Source organism: Enhydra lutris, unplaced genomic scaffold (assembly GCF_002288905.1).
Source record: "Enhydra lutris kenyoni isolate GAN:26980312 unplaced genomic scaffold, ASM228890v2 scaffoldscaffold3, whole genome shotgun sequence".
Classification (NCBI taxonomy): domain Eukaryota; kingdom Metazoa; phylum Chordata; class Mammalia; order Carnivora; family Mustelidae; genus Enhydra; species Enhydra lutris.
Genome location: NW_019154087.1, coordinates 4,652,437 through 4,674,842, shown reverse-complemented (window position 1 = coordinate 4,674,842; position 22,406 = coordinate 4,652,437). Strand labels below are relative to the sequence as shown.

Genomic DNA, 22,406 nt, shown 5'->3' with positions numbered 1-22,406 from the left:
TTAAGAACATGAATGTTTAACATTTATGTCAGTGAAAAGTAGGAGGGGTAGACAACATGTATTATAGTTCTGTTTCCATTTACATAAAATGAGCCTTGTGCATGTGTTTGCATAAAAGGATGCGTGAAAGTACAGTCACCAACTAGGAATCTAGTCGACACTAATTCCTTCTCTGTCGTCATCTCATGTAATCAGTCTCAAAGTCCAGTGATTTTCAAGCATTTCTTAAATGTTTTTCTTACTTTCCATGTTTTCTGCCATTGCTTTAGATACCATCTTTGCCTGGTAGCTAAATATCCCATAGCCAGACTCTTGACTTGAATCTTGCCTACCTCAAATCCTTCTTCGAATTTCTTGTTAAAGTAGATCTATTCAGAGATATCTGACACATAAAAATTTCTATCTAATACTCTTCATTACTGGGGCGCCTGGGTGGCTCAGTCGTTAAGCATCTGCCTTTGGCTCGGGTTGTGATCCCAGGGTCCTGGGATCAAGCCTCAAATCAGGCTCCCTGCTCCGTGGGGAGCCTGCTTCTCCCTCTCCCACTTCCCTGCTTGTGTTCCCTCTCTCGCTCTCTTTGTTAAATAAATAGATAAGTCTTTAAAATTCTTCATTACTTATACCATCAAATCCAAACCCCTTGCCAAAAGGCCTTGTAAAATTAGGACTTGAGTACTTTTCCTCTCATGCCCCACTTTTGGTGACCAGAGACTATCTTTGTTTTGTTTTATTTACAATTTTATTAAAATTCCAGTTAATTAAAATACAGTAATATTAGTTTCAGGAAAATAATTTAGTGATTCATCATTTACATACCACACCCAGTGCACATCACAACAAATGCCCTCCTTAATGCCCATCACCTATTTAGTCCCTCCCCACCCACTCCACCCCCAACATGTCTGTCTGTTCTCTATAATTAAGAATCTGTTTTCGGGGCACCAGGGTGGCTCAGTTGGTTAAACGTCTCCCTTCAGCTCAGGTCATGATCTCAGGGTCCTGGGATCAAGCACCACATTGGGCTCCCTGCTCAGCGGGGAGCCTGCTTCTTCTTCTTCTGCTCCCCCTCTTGTGCTCTCTTTCTGTGTCAAGTAAATAAATAAAATTTTAAAAAAGAGTCTGTTTTATGGTTTGCCTCTCTTTCTCCCCCCAACATTCATCTGTTTGTTTCTTAAATCACACCTACGAGTGAAATCACATGGTATTTGTCTTTCTCTGACTGACTTATTTCCCTTAGCACAATACTCTCTAGCTCCATCCACATCATTGTAAATGGCAAGATTTCATTATTTTTTATGGCTGAATAATATTCCATTGTGTGTGTGTGTGTGTGTGTGTGTGTGTGTGTGTGTTACCTCTTCTTTATCCATTCATCAGTTGATGAACACTTGGCTGCTTCCGTATTTTGGGTATTATTGATAATGCTGCTGTAAGCATCAGGGTGCATGTATCCCTTTGAATCAGTGTTTTTGTATCCTTTAGGTAAATACCTAGTACTGCAATTGGATCATATGGTAGTTTTATTTTTTTTTAAAGATTTTATTTATTTATTTGACAGAGCGATCACAAGTAGGCAGAGAGGCAGGCAGAGAGAGAGGAGGAAGCAGGCTCCCCGCTGAGCAGAGAGCCCGATGCGGGACTCGATCCCAGGACTCCGAGATCATGACCTGAGCCGAAGGCAGCGGCTTAACCCACTGAGCCACCCAGGCGCCCTAATTTTAGCCATTCTGACAGTTGTGAGGTGGTATCTCATGTGATTTGGATTTGTATTTCTCTGATGATGAGTGATGTTGAGCATCTTTTTATATGTCTATTGGCCATCTGTATGTCTTCTTTGGGAAAATGTCTGGTCTTGTCTTCTGCCCTTTTCTTAACTGGATTATTAGTTTTTTGGGTGTTGAATTTGATAAGTTCTTTAAGATTTTGGATACTAATCCTTTATCAGATGTGTCATTTAAAAATTTATTCTCCCATTCTGAAGGTTGTCTTTTAGTTTTATTGATGGTTTTCTTTGCTGTGAAGAAGCTTTTTATTTTGACCTAGTCCCAATAGTTCATTTTTGCTTTTATTTCCCTTGCCTCGGGAGACCTGTCTAGAAAAAAGTATCTACAGCCAATGTCAGAGAAGTTACGCCTGTGTTCTAGGATTTTTAAGATTTCAGATCTGATTTAGGTCTTTCATCCATTAGGTCTTTCATCCATTTTGAATTTATTTTTATGTGTGATGTAAGAAAGTGGTTTAGTTTCTTTCTTCTGCTCATAGCTGTCCAGTTTTCCCACCACCATTTGTTGAAGAGACTGTCTTTTTTCCATTGGATATTCTTTCCTGCTTTGTTGAAGATAAGTTGACCTTATAGTTGTGAGTCCATTTCTGGGTTTTCTGCTCTTTCCATTGATCAATGTGTCTGTTTTTCCACCAGTACCATACTGTCTGGATCACTATCGCTTTGTAATATAACTCAAAATCTGGAATTGTAATGTCACCAGCTTTGCCTTTCTTTTTCAAGATTGCTCTGGCTATTTGGGGTCTTTTGTGGTTTCATACAATTTTAGGATTGATTGTTCTAGCTCTGTGAAAAATGCTGGTGGTATTTTGATTGGGATTGCATTGAATGTGTAGATTGCTTTGGGTACCATGGACAGTTTAACAATATCTGTTTTTCCATCCATGAGCATGGAATGTTTTTCCATTTCTTTGTGTCATCTTTAATTTCTTTCATCATTGTTTAATAGTTTTCAGAGTACAGATCTTTTACCTCTGTGGTTAGGTTTATTCCTAATTATCTTTGGTTTTTGGTATAATTGTAAATGGGATCGATTCCTTAATTTCTTCTGCTGCTTCATTATTGGTGTAGAAAATTCAACAGATTTCTGTAGGTTGATTTTTGTATCCTGTAACCTTACTGAATTTGTATATCAGTTGTAGCAATTTTTTGGTGGAGTCTTTAGGGTTTTCTACATAGAGTAACATGTCTGCAAATGGTGAAAGTTTCACTTCTTCTTTGCCAATTGCCCTTTATATCTTTTTATGTCTGATTGCTGAGGCTAGGACATCCATACTGTGTTAAATAACAGTGGTGGGAGTAGACACCCATGTCTTGTTCCTGACCTTAGAAGAAAAACTCTGTTTTCCTCCTTTAAGGATAATATTAGCTGTGGGTTTTTCATATATGGCCTATATGATGTTGAGGTATGTTCTTTCTTTAGTTGTCCACATAGGCCAGACTGGTTTTAGTTGTCCACATCGGCATAGAGACAGTCCCTCAAGGCCTCTGCTTATGCTGTTGTTTCTGCTTGGAATTGTCTTTTCCTCTTCCCCTTGAGCCCCCCATATCCCATCACCAGCCACTTACTCTCTTAAAACTTACTTCTGTATATCCTCTACCAGAAATTTTCCCTGCCGTTGCTGTCAATCCCAGGCTAAACTAGGGGACCTCTATTTTGCATACAGTGTGTATTGTTGTGAATTCTTTCTCACTTTCTCTTCCCCATTAGACAAGGGAAGGACTGATGTTTTAATCATTACAATTCTAGTACCTTCCAAGGACCTGGCACTGTTCATTTGCTCCATGATTGAATATCCTGTGTCCTCCCCTTACCTGCAGAGATCTTCCAGTCATAGCCAAAAAATGTTTTCTCTTTCAAATTTTAGAGATTAAGATGAAACATCTTCATGTTTAGCATAGGAGAAAAAGTATTTCTTTGGGGTCACATTTCTAATACAAATAAAGAGATTATGAAGCAAATAGTTTCATTCATGTTTAAATTGATACTTATCTTTGTAAGTAGTTGTGTATAATCATGATATGTACATTGTGTCATTTTAAACTATGGTACATATTTATCTAAATTTTTTATGATTGGAGGCAGTTACTTAGAATTCTTCAGAGTAGAATTACAGAGTTATTAAATACTGATTTCTGTGGGTACAGATGAATATGGTTGGAACATCTGATAAAGGGTTAATACCTGTTGCTAAGTGGTTCTAAAATGATGCCCCACTTTGGGACCCAACAAGTGCCAAAGAAATACTAGTTTTGATATTTGGGGCTAGGTATGCCTTTTTTAACAATTAATATGTAGTTGAAAATTCTGTATTAATTGCCAACCACAGATGAGATTGGTGGTTAATTTCAGAGTTGAGTAATAGAATGGTGCCTTTTTTTACAATTAACTTTCACAGTTTTTGGAGACAGTTGCCTTTTTTTTTTTTTTTTTTTGAGAGGGCGAGAGAGAGAGAGAGAGAGAGAGAGAGCGCGAGCGCGCGCGCGTGCGCACACGCACTTGTGCTCATGAGGTGGAGGGGATGGACAGAGGAGGGAGAGGAGAAGAGAGAATTTAAGCAGGCTCCAAGCCTGGTGCAGAGCCAGCACCAGCACAGAGCCGACATGGGGCTGGATCTCATGACCCTGAGATCATGAGCTGAGCCAAATTCAAGCGTCAGATGCTTAACTGAGTCATCCAAGCACCCCTAGAGAGACAGTTGACTTTTAAGTTAAAAAAAAGAGCTGGAGTTGCTAGTAAACACTGCAGAAAACAGAAATATCTTCTATTTGATGGAATGATTAGAACACAAATTATACCCTTTTACATAAGAATACTGCAGTTGATGTTTCTGACTCTCTCAACATATTTTCCACTGTAACCAGTTTTGCTTTAAAAAAATAACAGTTTGAAAGGTACAGTGTTTGTAACATTAAATAGGCAGGGGCAGGGTGGAGTTTGTGATAGGTTTGTTACCTTAAGATGGGCATGTTGTTTTTTAATGCTGTTTCAGTCCTTTTAATAGCAGAACTTTTATTTTTTTCAATGGCCTATTTCCCAGTTAAAAGTTTTTTTTTTAACAATCACATGATGAATTATGTAATATGTGGTTTATTTTTCTTACTATAATTATTCATAAAAAGGAGTTTTATGGAAATTATAAGCTATAGAAGCAATCATTATTAACTGTGATTATAAACTAGCTGTTTTAAATGAAGATTTTAGTTTATGGTAAGGTGAATGTTTATCTTTTGAAAAGTTATTGTATAAACAAATCTTACTAATAATGATGGGCTTTAGCTTTCATTTTAACGTGACAGCCATGCTGAATAGTTTTATGCAAATAGGATGTTTGATGTCCAGTTTCCAAATGGCTTATGTCTGGATATAATTGCACAATCAACTATTAATGTAAATTATTGTCCAATGAAATTGTCTGAAGTGAGCAATAACCTTACAGGGGCTGAACTAAAATTTAAAAAAAAAAAATCTACCCTTAGATTCTAGAAGAAGGCTATCTCCTTTTTTATTTGTTTTCTTTTCTATCACTATACTTTTTTAACCCTCTCCTCCAACTCCATTTCTTGAAGACTCTTAAGAAGTGTCCTAGAAAATAATGTTGATGCTTATCATAAATCAGAAATAGTAAGGAAACTTGAACAATCAAAGAACTTCCATCTCCTCCCACCTCCCTGCACACCTGGTGCCCGAAAGACATAACTATTTTTCTTTTGTTTGGCTCCTATTCAGAGTATCTTTTCTATTTTTCACAGTGATGTTGAACCTGAATGGTTGGACAGCGTGCAGAAAAATGGAGAATTATTTTATTTGGAATTGAGTGAGGGTGAAGAAGAAAGCCTCCTTCCTGAGACTCCTACTGTGAACCATGTCAGGTTCAGTGAAAATGAGATTATAATTGAAGAGGATGATTACAAAGAAGGAAAAAAGTATGAACCTAAACTCAAGCGGTTTACCAAAATTTTAAAAAGTAAAAGTCTTTTACCCAAGCGCCACAATAAAAAAAGTAGTAATGGCAGTGAGCCAGTGTCCATTCTAAAGCATCAGTCTAACCAGAAAACAGGAGTTGTTGTCCAACAGCGGTACAAGGATGTGAATATTTATGTAAACCCCAAAAAGTTAACTGTGACCAAAGCCAAAGAGCAACTTAAGCTTCTGGAAGTCCTGGTTGGGATTATCCATCAGACCAAGTGGAGCTGGAAAAAAAGTGGAAAACAGGGCAGTGGAGAGAGGCTTGTGGTCCATGGCCTGCTGCCAGGAGGCTCTGCTATGAAGAGTGGTCAGATATTAATTGGTAAGTGTTGCTGGTAAACATCAGTTTTTGTTTGCAGAGATTCATGATTAGTGATGCCTTGTGAGACGTGATCAAAACAGAATTATATCCAAAGTCTCAACAGATTAAGGACTGCGTGATGACATTTGGGACAGTAGCAACATTGTTAGGCATGGTGTACTTACTACAAGGCATAATGCTCTTAGAATAAGTACTTTGGGGACTGAATATGTGTGTGCCTCATTTAGGCCAAGGAATAGCTTAACTAATTGTTGAGTTTTGAATTTATCATTTTATTTCATCTTGCTTATATTTGTGACAAGAAAAAGAAAATAAGTTAATTTTACAGTGATAATTTCGATTTGAATGACCTATATCCAATAGCGTGATATAAAAATATGTAATTTATGAACAAAAATACTTTTACATTGTGTGTTTGTACTTGAGTACACTAAGTTCTTGAGAGTGGTTTTTAAACTGTTTTGTTTGGCATATTTAGCAACAGTAATGTTATACATAAATTTCCTCTTAAGGGTGGTTGTCATAAAATCTCTTATCAATTTAAAGGTTAAAAAATACATCTGAAAGTTATTCTGAATATATATTAAGGTGAGCATTTTGTATTGCTGATACATTTTCAGCTGTTGGATATAATGCTTGAGTTACTAGTAATTTTATTAGGTAAAAGCTATGTCAAATGTGAGAATATGTTATTAATGAAACTTAAAATTTATTAACAAATCTAAAAGCTGACAGTCTTTTAAGTTGACTCAGCCTGTAAGATTTAGATATAGGAACTTTTTTTTTTATTTTAAAGATTTTATTTCTTTGACAGACAGAGATCACAAGTAGGCAGACAGTCAGGCAGAGTTAAGAGAGGAGGAAGCAGGCTCCCCGCTGAGTGGAGAGCCCGATTCGGGGCTCGATCCCAGGACCCTGGGATCATGACCTGAGCCAAAGGCAGAGGCTTTAACCCACTGAGCCACCCAGGCGACCCTAGATATAGGAACTTTTATAGCTACCTTAGAAACATTTAAAAATATTTCTTTAAGTCTAAATTGTATTTGTTTGTTCATTGATTCCACAAAATTTTTGAGTATCTGCTGTCAGGAATACAAATATTATTCTAAGGATCCATTTACTCCTCTTAAGAGGCTCGTACTGCAGTGCAAGAGGTGGGTCAGAAATAGGCAGTTTCACATAGTATGATAAGTGTCATGATAGGGTTTCACATAGTATGATAGTTTCACATAGTATGATAACTTTCACATCATTTGATAAGTGTCATGATAGGGTTTACAAGAACGAATCACATAGGAAGAGCATCTATGCAATCTATCCTAATGATTGCAGCAAGATCTCCACATTCTCTTCTTACAATGTAATGTTGGTACTCCTCCCAAGTTTTAAGTTAAGTTTTTGTGTCCTCCCTTCCCTACCCCTGTGGGCCTGAACCACAGCTTAAGTAGTACTATGTGATTTCAGAGGTGGGATCATAAAAGGTGATGCAGCTTCTGCCTAATATTCTTGGAATCCAGTTGCCATTGTGTGAGCAAGGCTGGTCCACATGAAGAGGCCACAAGTACTATTCTGGCTAATCACCCCCAGCTGAGGCCTCAGCCACCCTGCAGCATCAGCTACTACAAATGAGTGAAGAAGCCTTACAGAAAATTCCAGCCCCAACCACCATCTAGGTGCAACCACATGGGGAACCCTGAGTTTGAACCTCAGCTAAGCCCAGTCAATCCCAGAACCAGGAAGGATAACAAATTGTGTTTGCTGTTTTAAACTCTAAATTTGTTACGCAGCAACAGATAGCTGGAACAGAAGCTAATGCGTGCTTACATTCTCTCAGGTGCTCAACTTCCTTTTTGGTAAAATGTCTCTAAGGTTTATTCTTTTTATTCTTTTTGTTCCATTCTGTTTATTCTTTTTGTTCCATGCCATAATTCATGCTTATGAAGTCTTGTCTGGTTGTTGCCAAACACCATAGTTTTAAGACAGCACATGATGGGAAACTCCTATATTTATCTGGGGCCTCTGCTCAGGACCTAATTGGACTGATTTGTAGACAAATCTCTGAAATGCTTTTTAGCCATTCCTCTTGAAACCTAATAGAGAGGTGGTTATGGTCAGTGAGCATCCCGTTCCATGTTTCCTTTCCCCTGATCCTCCAGTCTGCTGAACCTTCTAGGAATGCTACTTACCTAGACCTGATCTTTTTGCACCATCTCTATGGAAGGAAAGAAAATGAACTATGTAGAGAGGAAGAACGTGCTACGTAGTCCTGTTGTTTATCTTGAAAATAATTTAAAGATACACAGGAGGCTGGTAGTATACTTTTTAACCCGAGTGTGGTTATGTAGGTATGTTCACTTTTTGATAATTTATTGTTGTAGTACTACTGTGTGTGCACTTTTCTGCATGTGTATGAATAGCAATGAAAAGGCAGAAAAATGAAGTTCATGATTTCAGTTTCATAATGGAAGAGTTTATGATTTACCAATAAGTAAAAAAAAAAGATATGTCAAAATAAAATGATTATTTCATCCTTGGTGCATAGCAAAATGCTTGGTTTTTAATAAGCCCTCAAAAACGTTTATTGAATAAATGCACAAACTATGTAGAAAAATACTATGGAGGGAAAACAATTGGAAGTAAATATAAAGACACCAAAATGCTGGTAGGGTTTGTGTGAAGATGTTATAGGTGGTTTGTTTTCTCTTTTTCAGAGTTTTAATTTTATGGTGATATTGTATATTTTTAAAGTTGTATACTTGGGGATAAATAATGAACAATTTTTTAAAAGATTTTACTTATTTACTTTCTTATTAAGAGAGAGGGAGAGTGCACACGTGCAGGTGTAAGAGCTGGGGGGAGGGTAGTCAGAGGGAGGAACAGGCTTGTGCTGAACAGGGAGCCCGACTAGGAACTCAGTCCCAGGACCCTAAGATCACAACCTGAGCCAATGGCAGACACTTAACCAACTGAGCCACCCAGACGCCCTAATGGACGTTTTTGATGTCATTGTGACTTTAATAATTCCACAGCATGGAACTTTGTTATTTGTTTCTTTCATAGTTTCATTTTATACTGAAATCTGTGGTTGAACTGTGATGTAATCCCATAGGCAGGAGAGTCTTAAAAACTTTGTCCTGGTAATGCAGTTTGCTGGGGTGACTTCTGCCATTGTCTAGCTGGAGAATGACCCTCCTTTGACTTAAGTGCATTGGCCAACACAACTCTATTCTATTCTGATTCTTCTTTGCTGGGATTTGGGGGGGGGGTTGCTGCATGTTCTGGTGCCATTTTTGTTCTTACTGCTGACTTGTGTCTTTATTTTTTAATTTCTGAGTTTTTCTTAAAGTTTGACCACTATCCACGGTGGCTCAGTCAGTTAAGTGGTGGACTCTTGATTTGGGCTCCGGTCATGATCTCAGGGTAGGGAGTTCAAGTCCAGTGTTGGGCTCCCTGCTGGGCCTGGAGCCAGCTTAAGATTCTCGCCTCCTCACTCTGACACTCCTTGCTCCTCCCCACCACCATGCATGTGAGCACATGTGCTTTCTCTCTCTCACTCTCTCTCAAATAAATAAATCTTAAAAAAAAAAAAAAAAAAAAGCGACAGTTCTTTGCTTCCTGACTACCTGTAGCCAGCCTCCATCCATAGACCAAAGCAAATCCCCTTCTGACCTGCATCCTAGAAACTGCATATCACCTTGGTGATTTTTTTTTTATCAAGATGACCCATTTTTGCTCATTTTAACCAGGTGTATTTTAAGGATGGAAAGGATAGGGTTAAAGAAATCACACATTAATGTTCTAAACACGCATACCCCTGTAGAAAGTTTCTGCTCAACAATAAAACAAAGTTTTTATTTTAAGTACTTTTTGTGTGACTTCTAATCTTCTCACCTGTGATCATTGAATAACTTTGTTTTGTATGACACACTTGTGCTATTTCTCTTTTAAATTTTTTGAAGTTTTTTTTTTAATCTTTTTAAAAATCTTTTTGAGGTATATCATACGTTGATAACATAGACAAATCTTAAGTGTGCACTCAGCGAATTTTGATGTATGTATATAGTTGTGTAACTACCACCCAGATCAAGATAGAGAACATTTCCAGTACCCAGAAGGCTCCATGGTGCCTCCTCCTAGTTAATACCCTCTCCCTTCTGAAAATCCACTTTTCTATCAACAGAGCTGACTTTTTCTCCTCCTCTTCCTTCTTCTTTTTAATTTTACCACTTCTCAAACTTCGTTTAATAGAAGTCTGTAGTGTATATTCTCTTTCATTTATTTTCTTTATTTTATAATATGTAAGAAATATCCAGGTTATTGCTATGTAGTATTCCATTGTATATTCATTTTTCCATTTCACTGTTGATGGATGTTTCCAGTAAAAACATTTTAAGTGCTTTTTTTAAAATATAGGTTTGGTTTTTTTGTGAACACCTAATGGTTTTATTCTCTAGTATTTTACATGTTTCTTTTTTTTTAAAGATTTTATTTATTTATTTGACAGAGAGAGATCACAAGTAGACGGAGAGGCAGGCAGAGAGAGAGAGAGAGAGGAGGAAGCAGGCTTCTTGCTGAGCAGAGAGCCCGATGCGGGACTCGATCCCAGGACCCTGAGATCATGACCTGAGCCGAAGGCAGCGGCTTAACCCACTGAGCCACCCAGGCGCCCCTACATGTTGTTTTTTGATACACATTTTTATTTTCACTTTCTGTAATACTTGAAACATTTCAATTTCTCCCCACCTTTTTTTTTTTAAGATTTATTTGTTTATTTTAGAGAGAGTGTGTGAGAGCAAGCTGAGGGAGGGTCTGAGGGAGAGGGACAGAGAAAAAAGCTGACTCTGAGCTGAGCATAGAGCCTGACACGGGGTTCAATTCACAACCCCAAGATCATGACCTGAGCTGAAACCAAGAGTCACACACTTAAACAACTGAGCCACCCAGGTGCCCCAGTTTTCAGCTTTGTTAACAAAAGTAACTCTGCTGTGTTTGTCTGTCTCTTCTCCCTCACATCATTTCTTTCCCACGTTTTTACTTGTGGTACTGGACCCAGTAGTAAAGGAAAGAAACAAGCAGTGATTTCACTGGAAAGATAAAATTAGAGTTTTTAGGCCTTCCTAGAGAGTTTCTGGGGCAGTTACTTCCTTCTACAGCTGAGTACCAGAAGGATTATGTGATTTACCCAAGAACAAGAGGGCAGTGATAAAGCTGGGACCTAAAGTTCTGATTTCTATTCACAAAACTCTCACTTGCTGTGGTGCTCACTTGAATGGGTGGGGGAAATGCTGAAGGATTTCTCTTTGGAGCCAAAAAGAAAAGAAATAATTTTATCCTTTCAAAATGTAATTTGGAAATAAGGATTAAGCTACAACAATGTATACCACCTAACCCATTTTATCCATTTTGAGACACTTATCCAAACGAAATAATCTAAAACAGATCTGTAAACCATGACCTGTAGGTCATATCAGGCCTACCACTCATTTTTGTAGTCTGAAAACTGAGAATGGTTTTTACCTTTTCAGTGATTAAAAAATAAAATCAAAAGAACAATATTTTATTATATATGAAAATTATGTGAAATTCACATGTTAGTGTTCATAAATAAAATTGTATGGAACACAGGCATATTCATGTGTTTATTGTCTATTGCCGCTTTCAAGCTACAGTTGCGGAGTAGAGTAGTTAGTTGCTGCAACAAAAACCATATGGCGTGCAGAGCCTGAAATATTTACTTATCTGGTCCTTTATAGAAAGTTTGCTCATCCCAGATGTAAAAGAAGGAAAACTATGTGCATGAAGACATTTATGTAAGCATTTTTTAAGAATAAAAAATAAAAAGCATGAAAATATCAAACTGGAGGATGATTATTTTAATTATAATTTAATAAATGTATGCATTATTTGACTATTAAAATAGTAATCTAAACACTGTATACCAACATAAAAATTCTTAATACTTGAGAGGTTTAAAAGGATGAAATTCCTTTATACCTTGTTAGTGTCAATATAAGTAAAGACTAAAAATAATTTGTGAAAATAATTATGGCTATGAGTGCTGGAGTCATCAATAATTTTTTCAACATTTCTGTAGTATTACTTCTATTTTAATGAGAAATAAAAACTTTGCACCAGTTTCTTATCAGGCAACATTAGGGAATGTGATCTTTTCTTAATCAAATATTTTTTTTTTTAAAGATTTTTTTTTTTTTTATTCATTTGACAGATTTGACAGTGATTTCACAAGTAGGTAGAGAGACAGGCAGAAAGAGAGGAGGAAGCAGGCTCCCCGCTGAGCAGAGAGCCCGATGTGGGGCTCGATCCCAGGACCCTGGGATCATGACCCGAGCCGAAGGCAGAGGCTTTAACCCACTGAGCCACCCAGGCGCCCCTGAGTGATTATTACAATATATGAGACACCATTACTCAAGGATTTCTAGAATAATAGGTTAGGAGAGACCTTAATTTTCTGCTTATGCCTGCATATTATAAATGAGAGATTGATATTGGAGCTCAAAAAATACATAATGAAGGTAATTCTCTCAGAATTTAAGAATTTTTCGGTAAATGTCTTGACAGTAAATGCATTAACTTGAATGTATAAAACCGCAGTATGGTAACTATGTTTCAGAAGCCAGATTTTCTTCCCCTGAAGTCAAATTCAGTTTAATTTAAAAGACCAATTTAAACTCACAGTCTGATCCCACCCCATTGGCACATACATATTTCCCAGTCCTCTGTGCATAAATTCCTCCTTCTAACAAGACTGATTTGTTTTTTTCTCCAATGACCTCTTTGTACTCTTTATATATTCTGATCTGTTCTTCATTCATGGTCCCTGATTCTCATTTGGTGCTTAGTTAGCCAAGACTGCTTTATATTGTTAAGACAGGTGTATTCATTTTCTCTTGCTGCTGTGACAAATTACCACAAACTTAGTGGTTTAAAACAACACAAATTTATCATCTTGCAGTTCTGGAAGTTAGAAGTCTAAAATGTGTCCTTTTGCACTAAAGTCAAAGTATCCACAGGGCTGTGTTCCTTATGGATTCTCTAAGGTAGAAATCCCTTTCCTTGGCCAGCTTTTCAGAGGCCATTTGAATGCCTTGTTTCACGGTCCCTTCCTGCATTTTCAGAGCCAGCAGCGTAGCATTTTCAAGTCTCTCTCTGACTCTGACCCTCAGGCCTCCTGCCTTATAAATACCCTGTGATTACATTGGGCCACTTAGATAATCTCCTGATCTGAACATCCTTAACTTAATTATATCTGTCAAGTCCCTTTTGCCATGTAAGGTAACTTTCACAGATTTCAGTAACTAGGGTGTGGACAACTTTAGGGGACCATTAATCTGCCTACCACGATGGGTTTTTATTTTTTAGTAAAATGAATTTTGGGGCTCCTCGGTGCTCAGTCAGTTAAGTGTTTACCTTGGGCTCAGGTCATGATTGGGATCAAGAGCCCCACATCGGGCTCCCTGCTTGGTGAGAGCCTGCTTCTCCCTCTCGCATTGCAGCTCCCCCTCCTTGTGCTCTCTCCCTTGCTGTCTCTCTTTGTCAAATAAATAAATAAAATATTTTTTAAAATATAGGGATTTAATTTGTTTTTATAAAAGTAATATTTGTTTAATATAGACAGTTGAGAAAATGAAACAAAAAAAGAAAAAGCCCGTACACCCAAAGGCAACATTTTACATATATATTTTTTCTTTTTTCTATATTTATGTATAATAGTTTTAAAAATAATTTCTTAAACTGTATTGATTTTGTATATAGTATAAATACAGTAGTAAACAAATGTTGACATATATATTTTCATAGCCCTTGGTGCCCTTCAGTACTTACTTGATATTAAGTAGATGCTGGAATGCATCGATGGATTTTCTCTAGTGATTAATTTTACATTGAAGAATTGATTTAAGCACAGTGCTAAACTGATTTCACCACTTTCTATTTCTTTGACTTTTGAATGTATCTTGATAAAACTTTCCATCAGTAATTCACATTTCTTATCTAACAGTTCAAACAATTTCATGCAGTTCATTTCCTTTCAGCCTTTGACAGGGCGTCCTAAGGACTCCTGTGTGCTTGCTGAGAAAGAACTTTGCCCACTGCAGTGATAGGATGTCCAGGAAGCCTGCCATTTCTGAGTCACAGAGTTGCTGACAAAAACTGGAGGGAAGTAAATGTGTGGGAGAATGAGAAGTGGGTAGAACACTTCTGCTATAGAAAGAGAAAATGTTCCACTAAACATTTTAAAATATTATTTATACCACACTCACTCTAAAATTAATTTTCATATCTGTTATGACAATACATGTATGTCTCCTACTTTTAGAGCTTTGTTAGACATGTTTTCAGATGGTTCTTCCCTACAATACTACCTCTGTTGTCCAAAGCTGTTCACTGCACAAACATCCTTGAAAAAATAATCCAGAACAAGGACTTTCAGTGCCTTACCTTGCAAGATGTACAAAATATGAAACACTGAGGGAGAATCATCTACCAACACTGTTATCTATATACGCGTTTATAATCTGTCTTCCCCAGGGTATAAAGCTCCATGACAGTAGAGGTTTTTGTCTGTTTTGTTCCATCGTTTACCTATAGTGCCTAGAACAGTACATGGCATACAGTAGGTGCTCAGTAAGTATCTGTTTGATTAATATTAATTATTTGGTCCATTTCCTAATGATATGTTTAGGAATGATAAAAAATAACCTTGGTATGTATATATTTCTATTAATAAAACTCACTGGAATTTTGATATTATCTCTAATTATGCTATAAAAGTAAATTTCCATTTTAATACTGATCTTTATTTTATGAAAGCCATCAAATTTGATAAACATACCCATTTAAAGAAAAAGCCATGGAAAAGGAACTTTCACCAAAACATGCTGTGGATTTTGTTATAGTTGGGGCCTTTGAAACAAAGAGCTGTGTGTAGACACAGATCAGTAATAGCAGTGAAAGCCACAGCATATTGAGTTATGATGTACCACATGGATTTAATTAAAATTTCAGCCAAATGTTTTTTACTGTGGGTTTAAGTGATTAGATTCACTTTTACTAAGTGCAGTACTTGGTTTATGCTACAAATTTTGTATTTGCCCTTTGAGTTTACATAATTCTCTCAGTTGTATCCAAAATGAGAATATTCATCCCTTTAAATGTCCATAGGTGGTATTTAGTTATGGTGCAACGTTGGGCTATATTACAGTATAAGATAAGAGTGGAGTGGGAGCTTAGCTCTGCTGCTATGAGCTGTATAATAATATATAATGAGTTCCACAGTACTTTGAAGAGGTTGGAATAGATGCTTTTTAATGTTCTAACTCTAGATCTTTTTGGGTTTTGAATATTCATACAACAACCTTTGTTATTCTGTTTTCAGGTGATGTCCTTGTTGCTGTGAATGATGTTGATGTGACTTCTGAGAACATAGAGAGAGTTCTGTCTTGCATTCCTGGACCTATGCAGGTATAAACAGTCTTTCTTTTGTATTTTATGATTAATTACAGAAAATAAAGATAACTTCTACTGTTTTCTTTTTTAAGACTCTGAAAATTATCATGTATAACGTGAATTATACTTAAATATTTGACGATTTAAAACATTTTAGCTCCTGTTAACATTTTTAGCTTTTGGATATTATTCTAAAAAGAGAGAAATATCTACAAATAAAACTCCTCCTGTGTAAAGCAGGAATAATGACAATAATTTAAAAACTATATAATGACCAACCTATCATTATAACTACTATATATGTTGATGAAAATCCAGTTCCTAGGCAAGTCATTTTAAACAGTCATGGAATTTTCTTTTCTCTGATTTATTAAAATCACTGTTCCTTTAAAATTTTTTTTAAGATTTTGTTTATTTATTTGTTAAAAAGAGAGAGAGAGCATAAGCAGAGGGAGAAGCAGGCAGAGGGAGAAGCAGTCTCTCTCTGAGGAAGGAGCTTGATGTGGGAGTTGGTCCCAGAACCCTGGGATTATGACCTGAGCCAAAGGCAGATGCTTAATGAACTGAGCCACCCAGGCGTCCCTCCTATAAAGTTTTTTAAATGTGGTTTTGTTTTTCTTAAAAACTAATTGTACTATTTTCTTGATTTGTGTGTGTGTGTGCGTTATCTTGTTTAACCTTATTCCTGAGCTTTCGTTTAGCCACTTAGTGTATTATTTCTCATTCCTTGTAAGTAAAAATAAATCTCTTTCATAATAGTTATTTTGATAGTCTAAGCATTGACATTTTGTATTGTAGATGACATTTTTAGGTCATTAGAGAGATGTATTTTGAAAGTGCTATACTTTATATTTAGGAATGTTCTGCTCTTGTTAGTATCGGGAATTCACTTTTTCTCTTTTGAGGGGTAGGGAGGATGATATGCTTTGAACAGGTAGATACTCCATCAGACTATGAGAGGATGAACCACCTTCTGGATTGATCAGGGTGAAGAAGAGAATCCATGATAAAACAGAATCTTCCTGCATCTGCTTTGAGATTCTGAAATAATAGGACCCTTGATGAAATTCTTTATTGTCTAAGAAAGAACATCTCGCTTATGTTCACTTCTTTCTCTTAACACACAAAGACACACATGGATGCTCTGTAAAAGTAGCTATCTTTGGAAATGCAAAATGAAAGTGCTTGAAGAACTTTGGCAGCCAGAGACCAGCAGCGCCTAGGAATGGATAGAGATGGCGATGGAGACAAGGCGGTGTTTGAAAATACTAACAATCAGGCAGACACCAGACATAATGCTGAAATAGGGTATACTGTTGTCCCCTTTGGTCGTCAGGTGTGGAGAGGGCCTAGGGTGAGCCAGGGTACTAGGGCACCTCAGGGGGCTCAGACAGCAATTACTTACCCATTAGTAATGAAGAAATGCAGTATTTTAACAAATGAAACAGCTTCACCGGAGTAAACTGGCCGCATGTCAGCTCCCAGGTCTGGGCTCCTCCTTTCTTGCCTCTGTCAGTGGCAGGTATCTGCCAGTGTTGCCAGAGTTCAACCGCGGCTCTTCTATCTTCCAAAAAAAATTATGTTTACAGTGGAGTCACATTGTACTTATGTTTAATTAACATTTGCAAATTCAGCTATTCACACTCAGAAGTTAAAAAAAAAAAAAAGAGGAAGAAATAATGATTTAAATATTTTCGTCCAGTTCCACCCACCATTTACATGTCCTTGTTAAGTATGAAGTAGGAGTTGTGTATCTGCTGTTGGCCCAGTTTGCCTTTTATAATGTGAGCATCTTGCTGCATTAAGTGTGGTTCTGTATTTAAATACACATACCCACACACACACACGCACACACGCATGCGCACGGCTTTTACATGCCAATATGTACATCTTGTGCCTAAATGAAGAAACAGCAGTTTGTTTTGAAAGTGGAAGAAAAACTGTTTTGAGTTGTTTGAATTTATCATATTGAGAGAGTATGTTATACTCTAGCACATTCTTGCCTTCCTAATGTAAGTTCAGAGTGATTTTGACAGCATTTAATTTGAGGATATTACCCTGTCATAAGATGTATATTATTAAAATCTTCTTAAGGTTTTAAATCTTTTAAAATCTTTTCTATTTAAGAAAATAAACTTTCTTCTTATTATAAAGGTAGTACATGTTCATTGTAAAAAGAGGAAGATACGAAGAAGTAAGGGACAAAATCTTTTAAAATCCCATTACCTGAAGATGTTCATGTTTAATATTTTGGAATATTTTATTCTAGTTTAAACCCTTGAGTATAAACATGTTTGCATTTGTTTGTTTTGCTAGCAGAATTGGTATTATAGCTGTGTCATACTCAAAACCAAGCACCAGCTTTTAGCATGACGTATCTTTTTAATAATAATTTAAAACATAGTTAAAATTCCTTTAACTAGAAGTAATGTTTAATTAGTAAGCCACATTTTTCTTACATCATTAGTGTTGAAAGGGGTGTGAAGTATAAGCTTCTCGCTACCAGCCGTATAAACTAGTTCGTAGGAGGCTCAGGGAGGACAGGAGTAGAATTGGGAAGAGAACTAGTATTTGTACATACCAGGCAGTTTGTTGGTGCTTTGCTAATATCATTTCCTTTATGATTAGCGATTTCATTTATTCCTCATAATAATCTGTAGGATACCAATAATTGTGTTTCTATTTTGTATGTGAAGAAAAAGAATCAGAGAGATGTAACGGTTTCTCCAAGGTTGCAGAGTTAGTAACTCAAGGAACTGAAAATGAATTCAGAGTATGATCCTTCCATCTCTCACACAACCTGGGTGGGTCTTCATTCCTGCTGGGCTAGAACAAACGGAGGTGGACTTGTCCCTGAAAAAGTTGTTTTACCTGATTTGTATCTATGGCAGCTAAAACAATTACTCAAGCAGTAAGAGAAGAGGAATGTTCATTTATAAAGAATACCATAGGAGACTTTTTAACATGTAAATTTGGAACTATCTAACAGCAATATTTTATTTTATTTTTTTAAAGATTTGATTTATTTATTTGGCAGAGAGAGACACAGTGGGAGAGGGAACATAAGCAGGGGGAGTGGGAGAGGGAGAAGCAGCCTTCCCACTGAGCAGGGAGCCTGATGTGGGGCTCGATCCCAGGATCCTGGGATCATGACCTGAAATGAAGGCAGATGCTTAATGACTGAGCCACCCAGGCACTCCTCTAACAGCAATATTTTAAACTTCTGCTTGATGTATAAAAATGGTCTAAATGTTCTTGTCATCTGACAGAAGATGGCCTGGGAGCTATCTGCAATGTGGTAATGTGGTAGAATGAGGTCAGAGCTCCATTTTAAACCTTGCTCTGAGCAAGTTGCCAGACTGTTCTGGGTTTCAGTTTTCTCATCTATAATCAGAGGAGATTTGAGCAAATATATCTGAACCCAATTCCAACTCTGTAGTTCTGTGCTTGATTTTTAAGTAAGTTCTGTTATAAATAGATTCAGAATACCAGAATGAAATCCGGAGGTGAAGCCTATATGCTAGGTGAGGTACAAAAAGACCAAATAATTTCTTTTAAGGCCAAGTTTTAAATTCTGGAAAAATAGTTGTCTTAGATTTCTCTAAAAATGTTCTCTGTCTTGAAAGAAAAAAAAGGCTGGAGAATTGTTCTAGACTAAAGCAGAATGAAATGACATAGAACTAAATGCAGTGGCTAATCCTAAATTGATCCTGGATTGCAGTGGGTAGCAGCTATACTGGGACAATTGGGGAAATTTGGGCAAAGACTTTGAGAACAGTATTATATTTAATATTCAAATTCCTAAGTATGATAATTATATTTGGTTGTGTAGGAGAAAGCCCCTATCCTTAAGAGATATGTGCTCAGGTATTTAGCAGTAAAGCATTAAAATGTCACCAGATAATTCTGAAGTGATTCAGCCAAATTTTTTTTGAGTATATAAAGTAGGGGTGAGGATGGAAGGAAAGGGGAGTAAGACAGAGACGACAAGGAGAAAGCAAATGTGACAAAATGTTAAAAATTGGTGAAACTGGGTGAGGAATAATGCATGGGTAATTATTATGTTATTGCAACTTTTCCATGGGTTTGAAATTTTTTAAATAGGAAGTTGTGAGTTTGAAAAAAAGAGGTTTTCAATATTTAAAATGACAAGAACAAAGGTACAAGTACCCTTCTGATTGTTGACTGTGACCTTTACTACTATAGCTCTTATGCACTCATATTTATTCAACAAGTACACAATTATATATATTATAGTATATACCACTCATTCCTGGCTTCATCAGGGAGCTTGGGTTCAAATTTTGCTGTTGACCAGGGTGGATTGCATTAAGCATTGGGCCATACCTCATTTTCCCGGTGCTTTGGAGGAAGCCACCAACTCCTTTCACAGGAGATCAGCCTGTAGAACATTAGTCCTGGACTCTTACCTCTCAAGTATTTCTTAGGCCCAAAAGAGGGGGAAAAGTCTTTTTAAAGGAGATGATGGTTGGGTGGAATGTTTTAACTTTTATTATCTCCTTATTACACAAAAGTGATATATAAACCCTGGAAAAATTAGGAAATAGACTGGCAAAATTTTTTTAAAAATGTAAATCTTCTCTATTCTCAGAACCCAGAAGTATCATCTGTGTGGATATTTTAAAGTGGAGGACTGACTGATCAGATTTGCATTTTAGGAATATTTCATTCTGAATAGGACTGGAGGTTGGAAAACCAGGTGACTGGCTTCATAGCAGTCCAGAAGAGAGCTGATAAAAGCCTGTGGATATGGAGGAAGGAATAGATTAGATTCAAGATAATGTGAAGCATAGGATAGTGCTTCCTGTAGGATAAAGAGAAGTCTAACATGCCTTCCAGATTTCATCTTGAGTGAGATTGCCTTAAACAGAAGAGGATCAAGGAGAGAGAATTTGCTGTCAGATACACTCCTGTTCTTCAGAACTGTGACTGAGGAATATTCAAAGCATCTGCCAGACAAAGGAGAAAGGATCAGATGGGCAGATAGCAGTGCAGATGTTGTGAGAGAGATCCCATGAGGCCCGTGAGCAGAGGTGAGAGACTGGTCAGCTCTTGGAGCTGCTTCAGATTCTGACAACCTCCCTGATTCCCATCTGTGAAGAGGATGGCTTGGTAGCTAACAGAAAGAAAGAATTTGCTTGTTTGTTTGACAGAGGCTGAAGAGGTAGAGAAAGAGTAATTAAACAAGAGTTTGGAAATGATGAATTATGGCAAGCATGTCTTCTGACCCAAGGAAAGGTACATCATCTCGTGAACTGGAAGGAAAAGAAGAAAGGATGAGAAAATTGCACATACACTCACACACACACACGCACACATTTTGAGAGAGACAGGCAATGAGGAATGATGAAACATGTCACAGGTTAATGTCCATGGAGGAACAGAAAACCCTTTTATAAGAGGTTTCATATAAACTATTTTATATTAGATGGGTTTTTTTCCCCTCAGATTTTATTTATTCATTCATTTAGAGAGCACAAGCTGGGGGAGGGGCAGAGGGAGAGAGAGACTCTGTGCACTAAGCACGGAGCCCGATGTGGGACTCCATCCCATGATCCTGAGATCATGACTTGAACCAAAACCAAGAGTCAGACACTCAACCGACTGAACCAACCAGGTGCTCCCTCCTAGTTGTTTCTTAATAAAAGTTTTCTATAAAATATATCTTTAATATTTATGTATATTGACCCCTTTTTTAAAAAAGCACATAACTCTTAATTTAGTTATTTGTCTCATCCATTGTTTTATCAAGGCAACCAGATATCCTGAAATTTAAAGCTACTTAACATGTAAGCTTTTCAAAATGTCTTGCTAAAGTATAATTATCTTTGCGTAATGGAGGTAACTTTACTTAAATCAGAAGAATGGTGGCTAAAATAGTCCTTAAAAGAATTTTAATGGATGGTTCTGTGGTATGTATATTTGAGTTTTTGACATGGTGAGGGGAAAATGCCCTTACACCACAGAAAAGAAGTGCAGTTGTCTGCTAAGTATAACATTAGTTAGTTTTCAAGTATGTCATTTTTCACTAAGCATAACAAACTAGTCTTAAATTTTAGGTTGTTTTTGCTGCCTAAAGTAAAATTAGTGAGCTTTTATTTTGAGTTTACCACCTCATTTCCTTTTGTCATTTTTGGTGAGTCACAGCCAGTCTCTTGACCTCTCTACCCACAAGAGTCTCAAATGGAATAGATGCCCTCCTTGTTCTGAGACACATTTCTTTCTCCGAAGACACCTTTCTCCTTGTTTACCACTGTTATGCACTGCTCTCACAGACACTCCAACAGACCCAGTCAGCCTATCTCTGTGACATCTGCTTCCCTAGGATGCTACTTATCTCATGCTCCCTGCAGTCATATTTCTCCCTCCATTCATATATATTTTCCTCACCAAAGCCCATGCCTGGGGACAATCTCAGAGCTCCCATCTAACCTGTCATAGCTCTGGGTTCAGGATTTCCCCAAATTCTCAGATCTCTCACATTTTCAACACCACCACCAAGGAACACCACCCATATATATATTTTCTTCTGGGAACTCTTAAATTCTCATTCTTAGATAAAAGAATTTTATCTTTTATTTTTTATTTATCTTTTATTTATCTGATCTCAACCACCAAGCCGTTCACTTCATGAGGTCCTTCTTCAAGGATTTTATATGTTTTTGCTTATATTTGTATTTCTATTTATATATACATATTTTGAACGTTGCCGTGTAGAACAGATGCAAGTCTCAGAACATGGTCTTTCAGGCCATCTAATGCTTACCTGTTGCTTGTTTGGGTCAAAACCTCACACCAAGAAATTCTTTTTCACAGTCTTCTAAGACTATTTCTAAAACAGTGTC

The 22,406-nt window shown here is 37.0% G+C and overlaps 1 protein-coding gene across 1 annotated transcript in view; it reads left to right on the top strand.

Annotated features, from left to right (window-relative positions):
• Positions 1-22,406, top strand: part of LOC111156509 (inturned planar cell polarity protein) — a 78,233-nt gene that overhangs the window by 10,106 nt on the left and 45,721 nt on the right. Inside the window, exons 2-3 of the mRNA XM_022517453.1 lie at positions 5,537-6,075; positions 15,470-15,555. Coding sequence (XP_022373161.1) covers positions 5,537-6,075; positions 15,470-15,555 — 625 coding nt within the window. The remainder of the gene's footprint in view (positions 1-5,536; positions 6,076-15,469; positions 15,556-22,406) is intronic.